The following is a 16,351-nucleotide window of genomic DNA, read 5'->3' as shown; positions in this document are numbered from 1 at the left end:
TCTCTGTCCTATCCAACAACAACAACAATAACTACAACAGTAAAACAACAAGGGCAACAAGAGAATAAATAAATAAATATATATATATATTTAAAAAATATTGAGGGGACCAGTGAACCCTCCTGCTCTTCAGCTGCTCACCATCTCTAAGAGGATAACTGGAATCCAAATCTTCCATAGAAGACTAGAATCCTATTCCCTGGTAATAGACAAAAGTGATTCTTTAAAAATAATTAATTAATTAATTAATTTGGCAGAAAGAAATTAAGAAGAAAGGAGAGATCAGGAGAAAGAGACACCTGCAGCATTACTTCACAACTTGTGAAACTTTCCTGCTCCCTGCAGGTGGGGACTAGGGGCTTGAACCCAAGTCCTTTCATAAGATGTGCTCTCAACCGAGTGTACCACCACCTGACCCTGATAAAAGTGATTCTTAAGCAATACTATGCAACAGACACACAGCTAAGTACTATACCTTGTAAGCTCTTCCCGCAGATGTCCAGGGTCCACTGGGAAAAATTTCACCATAAATTTGAAAACAACTTCCTTAGGATCTTAAAACACAATTATCTCCATAAGTTTTATTTAAACGTCCATCAACAATCACAGGTCTTACTAAACATACACTCCCCTCTTCTCTTCCTTCACCTCCCCACACTCCCCTTCCCACAGGTTTTGCTTTCAAATGCTAGTTACTCTTAGTTATAAAGTGTTACCATTTCTGAATTGTCTCTCTGTGGATAATAATTGGGACACTCCTCCCATACATCCTCCTATTTTCTGCTCCCTTGTTTCCTTTCGTAAAGATATGACCCTGTGGGACCCATTGTGGGCTCTTCTGCAAAGTTTCCCATTTACTGGGGGCAGGGTGGTGGCACACCTGGTAGAATACACACATCACAGTGCACAGCGAACAGTATTCAAAGCCCCAGTGCCTAGGATCTGCAGGGAAGAAGCTCCATGAACCAGTGCAACAAGTGTCTCTTTCTTTCCTTCTCCCCTTTTCCCTATCAGTTTCTCTCTGTCTTTATCCAAAATGGATGAGTAAATATATAAAATTTTAAGGAGAACCACTGGGGGATGGATATATGTATATATTACTTGTTACTTGGGATTCTGCATGCCTGGCTGAGGGAAGAGGCTGACTTTAGGGACAAGTGAGTATCACTCAGCTTCATAATGTCATAAAAGGAACTAGAAGCACTACAGATGGGTGCTTCTATGTATCTTAAAATTTACATTAAGAAAATGTATCTACTTGTCTTGATTCGTACTTAGATTTGAAAATAAGAAAAAAATTTATGCCAACATACACATGTATCATTGGTACTAATCATTCAGTAAACATTTGTTGAGTGCCTATCATACGTCAGGTATTCTGCTAGGATGGTACCAGGAGTGACACATCAGCATTTGCAGACTGTTAGAAGAGACAGACATCTAGACAAAAAGAACCCTGGACTGGAAAAACACAGAGGGATAAAAGAGTTTGAAGGTCAAGGGAGAGCCTTCCTAGAGGAGTTAATACCTAAGCATGGCTACTAGAAGAAGCAAATTAAAACACAGAAGTCCCAGTTAAATTTCAAATTTCAGATAAACAGTTGCATGGCACATATGCATACACAAATATTGTCTATGTTTATCTGAAATTCCAAGGGGCCAGGCTGTGGTGCACCTAGCTAAGTGCACACATTATAGTGCACAAGGACCTGGGTTCAAGCCCCTTGTCTCCACTTGCGGGGGGAAGTTTAAAAATTATCTTTATTTATTTATTTCATAGAGACTTTCCCTTTCTATCTCCCCCTCCTATCTCAATTTCTCTCTTCTTTATCCAATAATAAATGAATAAAAAGATTTAAAAAGTGAGAAAGAAAAAATCTTTGAAAAAAAAAAGACGAAATTCCAATTTAGTTGATCAACCTCTTATTTTCTCTGAGAAGCCTACAGCTGAGGTTTAATCAAACTTAGGAGTAATGGGAAAGTAAAGTGACCATGGCAGAGGTATGCCTAGGAAGGCAGAGGTAGCCTAGGTGGCTCACCTGGTTGAGCGAACATGTTACAGTCCACAAGGACCCAGATTCAAGCCCCCGGTCCCCATCTCAGGGGGAAAGCTTTGCGAGTGGTGAAGCATTGCTGTAGGTGTCTCTCTGTCTCCCTCCCTCTATCACTCCTTTCCCTCTCAATTTGTGGCTGTCTCTGTGCAATAAATAAATAAAGATAAAATTTAAAATTTTTAAAAAAGAAAGGCAGAAGATAGGACTTCATGCTTGTGCCAATGAGCTTGGAGTTGATTCAACGGGTAGCAAGGAACCATGAAAGCATCACGAGCAGGAGAATGATATGACCAGGTTTCTATTTTCAATTGTTCTCTTTGGGAATAGTGTAAATGATGTGCTAGGGGAAATCAGACAAGGAGCTGTAATCACGTGACAGACTCTCCTAACATGGCAGGAGCAGACAGAACCCTGGAAAAACACCAACACAGAAAGAGCACGTTGACAGAAATCCACCTGCATTCATACATCCAGGGGGGAACTGTAAAAATGACAGAACACCAGACTGCTGGCCCCCAATTTGGGAACCAGGTCCAGGGATCTGCATTTTAACAAGAATCCCAAGGGATCCTAATACACACTGCAATTTGAGAATCACAAGACAAGAATGTGAAACGTAGGTGGCACAGACATTTCCTACATAGTAGGCACTCAAGTGTGAACTGAAATGAAAGGACGGTGTCTGAGTCAGGGTAAAATGAAACCATCCTCAGGCAGGTAAATGGTATTGCTAATTGACATCAAGGATGCCTGAAGATTTGCAGCAATGTGCTGTCAGGTCAACTTTGAGAGGCAAACCCACAGGGTTTCATAATCACTGGGGTTCTTCAAATTTACCCAAAGATCTGGCCACATGATTTGATTTGTCCTGGGCAAAGTCAATCCCGTCTTTAATTGTTAAATCTGCTGCATATTTGAAGTATTGAAGTAATGCACAGACATTATTCCCTTCCACTATAACAAAGTGTGTCATACTGTGGTGTTGCAGAGATATTTTCAGCTTGGTACTCCTTGAATCATTTTCTATACTCACTTTTAATTTGTTTTGTAATAGGCTTCAGAAGTTCCAACCAGACCTGCAATAACATCAACAAAAAGAGAGCTAGGACATGACCTTGAGTTCAGCCTTATTTATTTATTTATTTATTTATTTAGACATGGAGAAAATGAGAGGGGATGAGAGACAGGGAGAGTGAATGAGGGACACCTGCAGCCCTGCCTCAACCACGTGTGAAATTTCCTCCCTGCAGCTGGGGACCAGGGACTTGAACTCAAGCATGGTGACATGTGCACTCAACCGGGGGCAACCCCACCCAGCTCTGAGTGCAGCTTTAATTTAATATGAATTAAATAAACAGCAGGACTATCCCCTAAAGATAGGTAGAAGCAACAATGTCAATGAAGTGAAACGCTTCCACTCCACTTTGTCTGTATCCTTGTCTTTTCTCAAAGAGGCAGGGAATATTGTTGATCTTTGTCACTGAAGTTTGAATCATCTCCCCCCCCCCCACACACACACACACACACACAAACACACCTCAATAGGATAGCAGAGATGTTACACACAAGACTCATCAGTTGCTACAAGACTATAAAAAGCATTTGACCTATGGTAGAGTCCTACAGCACCTAAATGTCAGTTTACTAAACATAATGAGCTTTCCTGAGAAAGGTGCCAACTTGAAGATGTGCCAAGGCAGAACAGATTGGAAAGAACATGTGGTCTGGGAGGTGGTGTAGTAGATAAAGCACTGAACTCTCAAACAGGAGGTCTCAAGTTCAATCCCTAGCAGTACATGTACCAGAGTTATGTCTCTCTTTCTCCTCCTATGTTTCTCATAAATCAATAAATAAAAATGCTTTTTTAAAAAAATAAAGAAAGAAAGGGGGCCAGGTGGCGGTGCACCTGGTTGAGTGCACATGTTATAATGCATAAGTTCAACGACTGCCACCTCTCCAGATTCAAAGGAGGTCTCAAAACTTTACATCAGGCTCAGTCTGATGCTATTGACTGGCTACGGAAGAAGGGCAAATGCTAGAAGAAGAAGTGCATAAGGACCAGGGTTCAGGCCCCCAGTTCCCACCTGCAGGGGGGAAAGCTTTGCAAATGGTAAAGCAGTACTGCAGGTGTCTCTATCTCTCTCTCTATCTTCCCCTTCCTTCTTGATTTCTCTCTGTCTCTATCAAATAAATAAACACCCCAATAAATAAATCAATAATTTTTTTAAAAAGAAAGAACATTAGACATGTTGGGACCTGAGAGAGGCAAAAGGAAAGCCCCCTGAATATTCACTGGTAAGGTTAGGAGTATTGATTGAAGAGATTAAGGTCCAGCCTCTGGAAAGTCAAACTTGATGGAGTGAGAAGTTATGTTATTCACATAGGACAAAACAGGAATGCAAAGTAGAAGGTGACTTTCACTAAACAAAGAAAAGGAAAAAGGAATTCTAAAAACAAGGTCATGTTGGTAAGGGTTTATGGGGGGGGAGAGGGAGAGAGGAAAAGAAGACAGAGGAGAGAGAAGCAGCACTGATTCACCATTAGGGAAGCTTCCCCCCCAGCAGGTGGTAACTGTGGGCTTAAACCCGGGTCCTTGCCCATTGTAATGGGTGCACTCTACCAGGTACACCACTGCCTAGCCCTGGTTTTTCATTTTTCAATCAGAGGTTAGAGTCCTACCTATCTGGCTTCAAACTGCATTTAGAACCAATTCCAGATGCATAGCACACTATAGTGAAAGCAACTTACATTATTTCCAGAATGGCTACAGAATTCCAATCCAAAATATTCCTTTTCAGCAAGATTGAGATGGCTGCAGCTCAGGTTAAACAGCGCCTTTCCGGAGGACTTTTGCTAAACAAAACAAAGAGATCATGGCACCGTTGGTGTTCCTCATCTGACATTGTTACTGCCATGTGAAATAGAGGGTACAAGCAACCAGACTTTCTTCACACGTCATTTGGAGGACTTGTATCAGCCCTAAATGTTGTGAGCTTTATAGATAGCTATAGTACATACCCTGACCCATAGTTTAAGAGCACCCCTTCAAAAGTGCAAGGCTAATGGAAAACCCTCTTGGGAAGGGAGGGGAAGGGGGGGGGACAGAGAGAGAGAAAGAGAGAGAGAAAGAGAGAGAGAGAGAGACAGACAGACAGACAGAGACTTGTACGTAACTACAGGAAGCTATGCAAAGCTATCCTTTGAATGGAAATCTTTAGTCAGTTCATCCCACAGGCAGCTGGAATGATCCTCTTCAAATTGACAGATAGTTTAATCAAGATGCAAATCTGACCTGTTTAAAACCCTTTAGTGGTGCCCTTTGGAATAAAGGTTATTCTCTTCAGCTCTGGCGTCTGGGCCTTCCTTCCTCATGAGGTCTGGCCAGCCCCTTCCTGTCCTGACAGGTCCTTCTCTAATACTGGCATCTTGCTGGTAAACACCACCACTGCCACCGCTACCACCAACCACCACCACCACCACCATCACCATTACCATCAAGTTTCTTGCCTCCATGACTCTGCTCATGTCATTCCTTCTCTACTGACGGTCCTTCCCACCTCTCTTTGGTTTGACTCTACTCCTCTTTAGTTTGGATGTTATCTCTCTCCCCTCTCCCAGAGAGCACTTGTTCTGATTGCTATCAACAGCAGGTGCCCAATCCTCTTTGCTTACCTCAAACATGTCCCATCTAACCTGCATGTCTGCCTTCCCCCCACTAGACTGAATTCCTTCCTAGCAAACACCTTGTTTTAGTTTGGCTAGCTATACTTACCAGGTGGAAACTCAGAAACCCACATAGAGCAGAGGCTCCTCCTGAATGTCTGTTGATCCTGTGTGAAAAATGACCAAAGGATTCCTCTGGGTTCTTTAAGTAGATTTCTTTTTTGCAACCTCTGTGCATCTCTCTCTCTCTCTCTTTCTCTCTCTCTGTATAAGGCCCACACACAGTGAGCAGAGAAAAGTCCCCTAACTTATGTTTCTGGGAGAGCAAGAGCTTTGAAGAGCTCTCTGTGAAAATATCTTTGAGCTGGGTATGACTAGGACGGAGCCTCAGCAGAACCAGAGGGCTGCTCCTGCAGGGACAGCTGTGATGGGAAAATTGGGTCCTGGCTGTTAGGCACAGAGACATGCTGCTGAAAGCCCCTAGTTAAACCCAAGTCTTGAGGTGCCTGTAGTGTGGCAAAGGAAGACAGGCGCAGGGGAATCACCGACCCATGGAATTAATGGCAACCTTGAGAGGTCAGAGAGTCCAGCCATGCTCCTCCTACCCCCTGCCCTCTCCCTCCAGGCAGAACCACACTGAACAGAGCCCACATCTGGAATTTAATAGCTTCCAGAAAGGCAATCCACCCCAACTCCTTAGGCCCCAACCACCGAAAACACACCCCCTTTCCCCCCTGGACATGTGTCCACATGGTTAGGCTATTCAAAGCTCCACCAACTCAAGATTCATGTAGGTTAACCAGGTTCCTATTTTTAAATGCAAATCAGCTACAAAGGGTGAAACTTAACTGCTTCCTCAACACCTGGAGGAGGAGCTTGGGGCAAGGGGGCTAGATTTTATGTAGAAGGTCACATTGGTCCAGGAAAAAAGAGGTCAGCCCAAGGGAGGGGGCCTGAAGGTCATTGGGGGGTATGGGGGAGGGGAAGCTGGAAGGGAGGAGGTGGGAGGGGGGTTTCTGCCTGCCTATGTAGCAACCTTGCCTAGGGCAAGTGCTGACACGGACCATTCCAGACAGATGAAATCGCTCCTATTTTTAAAACCCTCCAGACAAGGAGCTGCAAAGGGAGTTTTTACTTTTTTTTTTTTTTATGAAAAAATTCTAAAGAGAGAGAGAGCATAAGATGACAACAAATTCTTTTTCCAACTCTGAAAATATGTTTTGGTCATGAGGACCACATTCCATCTTGGACTCCAGTTTCGTTGTAAACAATTTGAGAAATGCAGGATTTTCCTTTCTCCTCCTCATTCTTTCTTCTTCTTTTTTTTCCCCTTCCTGTCAATTCTGCCACATTCCATGCACTTGCAGATTTCAGTGTTTCTGCAGTCACACGAATATATATGTATATTCATACAAGGCCTCCTCTTTTTGCCTTCTTCCATAAGATCCCATACTATGTTTTTACGAATAATCCCCTGATTCTTCAATCCCAGTTCATGTTGCCAACTGGCTCTGAAAGACTCTGGCATTTATTTATGCAATTGAAGGTCAGATGCTCCCGTGGTTCAAACTCTCCACCCTCAACCAGCTCAGGAGAGGCATTTCCTGTGTAGTGTAAGTTGAAATTGGCCAGCTTTTGTGGAATGCGTTGCATAATAGGTAAGATCTTGGCTCTGCCTCAACACGCAGCCTTTGATTTCTTCAACCATTAGAGTCCCAGTTTCCCAATTTTGCATTATGATTCTTTTCCCTCAGATTATCCTCTCACATACAAAATGCTTTATTTTCTCTTTTGTGAACTTCTGATTCTATTTTTAATTGTTCTTTTTTTTTTCCTCTATCATTTTTGGGCAAGTTTACAGTGTACAGTACAGTTGATAACACATGGGCACAATTTCTCATCTCCGTTCAATAGATGTCTGCAAAACACCCTCATCCCCAATTTAAGTCCCCCTGCATGATTATGCACCAGGACCCCAAACCACCCCACTCCAGCTCCTTCCCTCCTTCCCTTCCTTCTCCAGAGTGCTGCTTTGGTGCATACATACGTGTTCTTATCTAAGCTACATTTAAGTTGATGTTTCTTCTTCTATTTTTTTTAAGAATTTATTTATTTTTTGCCCACCAAGGCCTTCTGCTTATATTCCACTACTCATGTCAGACTTCCCCCCCACTTAATTTCAAATATAGACCAGGGTCGAGAGAGGAGAGAGAAGGAGAGACACCATAATCCTACTCCACCAGCCATTCATAGAACTTCCCCTCATGTTGCTACATGATACCAGGGGCCCAAAACCGGGTCCTCCTGCATAGCAAAGGGTGTATTCTACCAGGTGAGTGAACTCCTAAGCTGACATTTTTCAGCATGCTTTTCTTTTCTTTTTCTTTTCTCTTTAAGTAGCATCAGGGCCTTATGTAAGCACAATTCAACTTTTTCATTCTTTTCGATCCATATACAGGTACATAGCCAGAGCTTCCCTGGGTGCTGTGGCAGTCCTGTGTGTACTGGGTTGTGAACTCTATACCCCAACATTCTTAGGAAGTTTCTTCATGCTTGTTTGGTTGGTCCTTTGGTTAGCTGTTTATACCAGAGCATCACTCAACTCTGGCTTAAGGTGGTGCTAGGGAGTGAACCTGGGGCCTCTGATGTTGCCTCAGGCATGAAAGTCTTTTTGCATAACCATATGCTTTCTCCTTCATGGTTTTAAATTCTTTGAAAAAAGTATTCCCACCCAAGGAATTGGAGTTTCAACCCCAAACCTTGTTTTGTCCTCATCTCCCTTGGATGACAGTAGGTTTCCCTAAAAAAAAAATTATGCATCATATATATTTTTTTCCAATGTTATTCTCCTCAGGAATAACCATCTATTGGATAAAAATGGAGAGGAATTGAGAGGAGAGATGAAGATAGGCATAGAGACAGAAGAACACCCACAGACATGCTTCATTTTTTGTGACGCTGTACCCTGTAGGTGGGGACTGGGGGCTTGAACCAGGACCCTTGTACATTGTAACATGTGCACTCAGCCCCCTATGCATCATATAAATTATATTATGTGGATTATTCAATACATTTCAGAACTTGTATTGACACAAGCTTATACATCATCAGTTTTTTTATTATTATTTCTTTATTGGGGGATTAATGGTTTACAGTCGACAGTGAAATACAATAGTTTGTACACATGTAACATTTCCCAGTTTTCCACATAACAATTCAACCCCCACTAGGTCCTCCTCTGCCATCATGTTCCAGGACCTGAACCCTCCCCTCCAAACCCAGAGTCTTTTACTTTGGCATCACCAGTTTTTAAATCAGACCTTTAATATCAGAAACTGTTCTTTGGAGGATTCAAACTCAGCTTTTCATGGAAATAATATTTAAAGTGACTACCTCTTTTTTTTTTACTTTTTTTAAAAAAAATTTTTAATATTTATTTTATTTATTTTTTCCCTTTTGTTGCCCTTGTTGTTTTATTGTTGTAGTTATTATTGTTGTTGTTGTTGTTGGATAGGACAGAGAGAAATGGAGAGAGGGAGGGGAAGACAGAGAGGAGGAGAGAAAGATAGACACCTGCAGACCCGCTTCACCGCCTGTGAAGCGACTCCCCTGCAGGTGGGGAGCCGGGGTTCGAACCAGTATCCTTATGCCGGTCTTTGTGCTTTGTGCCACCTGCGCTTAGCCCGCTGTACTACAGCCCAACTCCTGACTGCCTCTTTAAAAAAGGACAATCCACCAAGTTTCTTTGCACCTAGAGACTTTACATAACAATCTGCTAATACAAAAAACTTAAAATCCTGCTACCAACTTATTAACTGGATGAATAGAGACCATTTTTTTTAACTCACAATGTGGTGTGGCCTATCTTTTCCAGGTATCTGATTATAGAAGCCATGTGACTGAATAGGTGGCATTATGTGCAGTGTCTGGCAAAGAATGAGCATTTGCTAAGCTGTTTACTGAATAAATAGATTAAAAGTTTCAATTAATTTGATTCACTTACATTGGTAAGACAGTCTTCCTGAGAGGAGGAACAAATTAGTCACTGTGTGCCTTAAGGCAAATTATTGCATTTATCTGAACCTTGGTTTACTCATCTGTAAAATGAAAATGATTTGTTTGCTCATCAAGCAGATGGACTAGTATCGTCTCATAAAGTTGTGAGGATTAAGCAAGATCGTTCACATTAAGGCCTGGTACAGCATATATGTTAGCAATACACCTGTAAGGTAAATGTAGAATCTGGAAGGATACACACCAAACTGTTACTAGCATTATCTGGAGAAAGGGAACATTAAAATTGTACTCTGTGTACATCTTAACCCGTACATCCCCGCAAAATGGTGCAGCCCCTATGGAAAATACTACATAGACTACCTAAAAAATAAAAAAAATGGAAATACTTTATGATCTAGAAATACTGTTTTTAGTAAGATATCCAAAGGACATGAAACCAATTATTCCAAAAGATATCTGCACCCTTATGGCATAGATACACTGTTCACAATCACCAAACCATGGAATCAATCTAAATGCTCGCCAACAGAAGAGTAGATGTATATATTCAGTGGGGCATAATTCAGCAATCAAAAAGATGAGATCATATTCATTTTGTACAAAATGGAGAAAACTGGGCGGGGGTTGATAGCATAGTAGTTATGCAAAAAGACTCTCATGCCTGAGGCTCTGAAGTCCCTGGTTCAGTTTTCCATACCACCATAAACCAGAGCTGAGCAGTGCTCTGGTTAAAAAAAAAAAAAGTCAAAATGGGTGGAATTGAAGGTGATCATACTAAGTGAAATAGATAAAGAGGTGAAAGACAGTTACCAGATGGTATCACTCATATGTGGAGTATAGGTGACAAAAGCAAATGAGCTTGAAAAAGTGACCAAACTACCTCTCAAGAGTTCGTGAGAGATATGGTGGTTATCAGAGGAGAGGAGAGGGGAGAAGAGGACAGCACAGGAACCTTGGTGGTGGGTATAGCCAATTACACATACCTATGTATAAATGCGAAGTTATATCCCTGAAATCTTATAACCATATAAAACCATATTAAATAATAGTAAGTTTTCCATTCCCTCTTTAAACCATGAGCAGATGCCTATATCACAATGAAAACTCATGACTAGGAAGGTCCTCTAAGACATTTGTGTACTTCCACACCTACTACTTGAATCTCATGTTTATTGATGATTATTTTTCTTGAGCATAGTTTGGTAATTCTATTTGTTGTTGTATTTACACAGTTTTTAAAAAATTTTTTTGATTAGTGATTTAATAATGATTAACAAGACTGTAAGATAAGAGGGCTACAATTCCACACTATTCCCACCACCAGAGTTTCATATCCCATCCCCTCCATTGGAAACTTCCCTATTCTTTATCCCTCTGGGAGTATGGACCACAATTCTTTATGGTGTACAGAAGGTGGGAGGTCTGGCTTCTGGACTTGCTTCTCTGTTGGATATGGACTTTGGCAGATCGATCAAGTTTTAAAGGTATGCACATCAAAAGAATTAAAGTTAAGCTCTAAATCGAGAATTGTTTCTAAGAAAATGAAGTTAATCACTGTGAAATTTCATCAAGAGGGGAATTCCCTAAAATAAGATAACAAAATAGTTTTTAACATGACAGGAACAAAGTATTGGAGGAAAAAAGACATAAAAATCCGGGGAGATCGTGTTTAAATTGCTTTGCAAGCATCGGCATTCTTTTTCCCAGTTAAATAAGCGAATACTGAAAAATCATACATGATGAATTATAGATGCAGTTTGTGAAAGAATCACAAGTTTTTCACTAACCAGAAGTTCTTCTTTTAAAAGACCTTGACCCTATATCAAAATACTGTCATATATATGTCAACATTAAAAGCTTAATGTGGATTATGTATGAGTATGTTATGATTTTCTGCTTAGTAATTTTTAAAATCAGATATCTAGCCAGTAATTACCTTGACCTACACTAGAGAAGTGAGATTTGATATAGCCACACATTGACTGTATACTTCAGAAAATATTGACAATGCAATTAAGGTTTCAGAAAAAAAAGATTACTTGGAGTTAAATATAGAGAATTATTAACAATGGCATAATAGGTGCTTGTTTCACTTTTCCTCTTCCCTTTTCTACTTTCCAGAGACATGCAATAGATATTATAAAGTGTAAAAGCAAGATATTATAAAGTGTAAAAGTGCCATACAAGGAGTCTTGCAGCTGCAGCTGCTTCCAAAGCTGATTCTCAGTTTCAAAATGTTTCTATACTCCTCTCAGGAAATTGTTCATCAAGTTACAGATAATAAGTCCTCATTGTCCTGACTTCATGTCTCTTTTTCTCTCTCTTTTTAATTTCAAAAATGACTGTACTAGCTCAAGGTGCCATAAACAAATACCAACGATAGGGTATCTTAGAATAGTCTAGACATAGGTTTCTTACAGTTCTAGAGACTGGAAGTTTGAGATTGGAGTGCTAGCCCACAGCCAGGTCCTACAATGGCCTCCCCTCCTGGCCTGAAGAAAGCTGACTTCTCACTGTGCCCTCATGTGGTAGAGAGAGATAACTTCTCTCTTTCTCTACTCATGCAGTCATCAATTCTGTAATATTAAGCCCCAGATGCATAGAATCTAATTCACCTAAATTAGCCCCTGAAAGACCAATCTCCAAATATGGTCACACTAGTCAAAGAAAAGCAGCATGTGAATTTGGAGAGGACACAGTTCAGTTCACAGCCTTGACCTCACCAGCTAGTTCATTTCAGTCACCATATTTGTTCTTTCTGACTTTTGGCTCTTTCCAAATACTAAATCCATTCTCAAATAATGAAGATTTGTGAGGCTTTTTGGAAAGAATGTACCCAGTTGCAGAAGGCCAAAAAAGAGTTCCAAGAATGTGCTGAGCACCTGCAATAAATCTGAGGAGGTAGCACACAACAACGGCTGAGAATGAGGGCTCTCGAGTCTGAAACACCTGCCTCTCCTTTTAACCACTCTACTTGCCTGTGGATTAATCTTGGAAAGGCTAGCAATCTCAGTGAGTTTCAGCCTCCTCAGTTGTGAAAGAGGATAGTCAAAAAATCCAAACACGGGAGTCGGACGGTAGCGCAGCGGGTTAAGAGCATGTGGCCCAATCGCAAGGGTCTACATAAGGATCCCTGTTCAAGCCCCCAGCTCCCCACCTGCAGGGGCATCGTTTCACAGGCGGTGAAGCAGGTCAGCAGGTATCTATCTTTCTCTCCCCCTCTCTGTCTTCCCCTCCTCTCTCCACTTCTCTCTGTCCTATCCAACAACAATGACATCAATAATAACTACAACAATAAAACAATGAGGACAACAAAAGGGAATAAATAAATAAATATAAAAAATCCAAACACAAGAAGATATATATATATATATATATATATATATAATTCCAACTATTTATTTATTTATTTTACCAGAGCACAGCTAAGCTCTGATTTACGGTAGTGTTGGGGATTGAACTGGAGACTTTTAGTGCCTCAGGCATGAGAGTCTTTTTATGTAACCATTATGCTATCTTCCCAGCCCTGATTCCAATTATTTTAAATGCCCAGCACAGAGAAAAATCCATAGAGACAGAACACAGAGTGGCTCCTTACCAGGGCCTGGAGAAGAGGGTGCCATGGATAATTGTTGTTAAAATTTTCGGAAGGCTCTAGCTGGGCGGGTTAGCTTCACAGGCGGGTAACAGAGACGACCAGACACACGGCTGGGCAGGGAAGCTGTATTTCTTTATTCAGGAACAACGATTCATAAACTAAGACAAACTAATCACCAAACAGAACTCTGCTGTCTCTTTGCGGCGGCACAAGCAGACTCTCTTACTCTGGAACTCAGGAACCCAGGAACTCTGTCACTCTGGAACTCTGGCACTCAGGAACTCTCCAACTCTTGCACTCCCGAACTCTGGCGGGGTCCCTAGGGGCGGGGCCAAGCGGCCCGCGAAATTAACTGGGCTGATCTAATTCTCTTGGCGGGGGAGAACTAGAACCGAATATAAAGCATACAACAGATAATGGCAGCTGATAAGTATGAGGATTCTTTGTTTTTTGTTTGTTTGTTTTGTTTTGTTTTGTTTTGTTTTGGGGGGTGGATACATTTTTGGAATTTAATAGTGATTTTTTCACAACACAGTAAATATACTCAAAATCACTGAACTGTATGCCATAAAATGGTTGATCTTACAGAATATGAACTGTATCTAATGCTTTTTTATTTTTTATTGGAGGGATTAATGGTTTACAGTCAACAGTAAATATAGTTGTTGGTACATTTGTAAAATTTCACAGTTTTAGGGTCCAGGCGGTGGTGCATCCTGTCAAGTGCACATAGTACTAAGCACAAGGACCTGGATTCGAGCCCCTGCTTCCCACCTTCAGTGAGTCCATTTCAGAAGTAGTGAAATAGATCTGCAGGTCATTCTCTCTCTCTCTCTCTCTCCCTCTCTTCCCCTCCTGTCTAAATTTCTTTCTGTCCTATTCAATAAAATGGAAAAAGTGGCCACCAGGAACAGTGGATTCATAGTGCTGGCACCAAGCCCCAGTGATAACCCTGGGGGTTAATTAATTAATTAAATAAATCTCACAGTTTCCTGCAAAACACTCTAATACCCCTTCTAGGTCCTCTTCCACCATCATACACCAAGACCTGAAAGCTCTACCCCCCAGAGTTCTTTACTTTGGTACAATACACCAAAACCAATCCAAGTTCTATTTTGTGTTTCTCCTTCTGTTCTTCTCAACTTCTGTCCATGAGTGAGATCATCCCATATTTATCCTTCTCTTCCTGGCTTATCTCATTTAACATGACTCCTTCAATCTCCCTCCAAGATGGGATAAAAAAAAAGGTGAATTCATTATTCTTAATAGCTGAGTAGTATTCCATGTGTATGTATATCACAACTTTCTCAGCTACTCATCTGTTGTTGGACACCTGGGTTGATTCCAGGTTTTGGCTATTACAAATTGTACTACTATGAACATATAAGTATACAGAGATCGTTTTGGATAGGTGTGTTTGGTTCCTTAGGACACATTCCAGTAGAGAAATTTCTAGGTCATAGGGTCCACTTCTAGCCTTTTGAGAGTTCTCTAGAGTGTTCCCCACAGGGATTGGACCAGTTTACACTCCCATCAGCAATGCAGAAAGGTTCCTTTGCCCCCACAACCTCTCCAGCATTTGTTGTTGCTATCCTTTCTGTTGTATGATATTTATCTAATTCTTAAAACGAAAATAGTAGACATAATATATTTGCATCAACTCTTTTACCCTGGGCAAAATAGCTCACGTGGATAATGTCCTGCTTTGCAATTTGTGCGAAACTAGGTTTGAGCCTGATCCTCACCGCACTGAAGGAAGCTTCAGTCTTGTGGTCTCTTTTGCTCTCTGTCTCATAAAATAACCAGTATTTTACCCAGTGTTTGGTCCATGGGACAAGCTGAAGAAGTGGTTTTTATAGTGTGATTGTATTATATTATTTACTTATTATCATTTTATTGGTGGCTTTATAGTACAGTTGTTGACACATGGGTACCACTTCTCATCTCATCGCCAGCTCACCATCATGCATCAGGACTCATACCCTCCCTTCCCCTTCATCTGCAGAGTCCTTTGCTTTTTTGCTATAGGCCACACCTAGTACAAGTTCACCTTGTGTTTTCCCTCTCTGTCCTTGTTTTCTAATTTTCACCTATAAGTGAGATCATCTGGTATTTGCCCTTCTCTTCTTGGCTGATCTCAACATGATTCCTTTGAGTTCCATCCAAGATGAAGCAAAGGAGATAACGTTATCATTTTTTAACAGCTGAGAAGTATTCCACTGTATATATACATCATAGCTTTCTTAGTACTCATCTGTCATTGGGCATCTGGGTCTCTTTCAAGTCTGTGCTATTACAAATTGTGCTACTATGGACATAGGTGTACATAAATGTCTTTGAGTAGGTGTTTTTGCTTCCTTTGGATAAATCCCCCAGACGAATTGCCAATTCATAAAGTAGGTCTATCTCTGATGCTCTAAGAAATCTTCAGAATGCTCTCCACAGGAATTGGACTAATTTACATTTCCACCAGCAGTGTAGAAGGCTTCCTTTGTCCCCACATCCTTGCTAACATACGTTGTTTCTGTTCTTTCTAAAAATATTTTATTTATTTTATCTGAGAGAGAGACAGAGAGACACAGAAAAGACCAGACCAGAGCACTGCTCAGCTCTGGCTTATGGTGGTGCTGGGGATTGAACCTGGGACCTCAGAGCTTCAAGCATGAAAGTCTTTTGAAGAACCATTATGCTGTCTCCTTAGTCCGTTACTATGCTCTCCAGTTCACAACACTCTTAGAGATGTAAAGTGGAATCTGATTATTGTCCTTATTTGCACTTCTCACATAATGAGTGACTTTGAGCATTTTTCATGTATCTGTTGGTCCTTTGGATTGCTCCTTTGGTTAAGATTCTGTCTATGCAGAGGTTGAAAAATAAGAACAGAGGAGAAAACACAAAGCAGAACTTGGACTAGCGTTGGTGTATTGTACCAAAGTAAAAGAATCTGGGGTGGGGGAGAGTTTAGGTCCCTGGAACATGATCACAGAGGAGGACCTAGAGGGGGTTGAATTGTGATGTG

General features: G+C 41.1%; 1 protein-coding gene across 1 annotated transcript in view; it reads right to left on the bottom strand.

Moving 5' to 3' along the window:
• FRMD7 (FERM domain containing 7) overlaps window positions 1-5,955 on the bottom strand; it is a 41,341-nt gene extending 35,386 nt beyond the window's left edge. Inside the window, exons 1-4 of the mRNA XM_060182637.1 lie at window positions 5,827-5,955; window positions 4,803-4,907; window positions 3,088-3,130; window positions 476-554 (exon numbers count right to left, since the gene is read on the bottom strand). Of these exons, the coding sequence (XP_060038620.1) occupies window positions 476-554; window positions 3,088-3,130; window positions 4,803-4,907; window positions 5,827-5,955 (356 nt within the window). The remainder of the gene's footprint in view (window positions 1-475; window positions 555-3,087; window positions 3,131-4,802; window positions 4,908-5,826) is intronic.
• Window positions 5,956-16,351: the final 10,396 nt, after the last annotated feature.

The sequence above is a fragment of the Erinaceus europaeus genome, chromosome X (assembly GCF_950295315.1).
Source record: "Erinaceus europaeus chromosome X, mEriEur2.1, whole genome shotgun sequence".
Lineage (NCBI taxonomy): Eukaryota > Metazoa > Chordata > Mammalia > Eulipotyphla > Erinaceidae > Erinaceus > Erinaceus europaeus.
The sequence above is the reverse complement of the archived record's forward strand: the minus strand, read 5'-3'. Positions and strand labels throughout refer to the sequence as shown.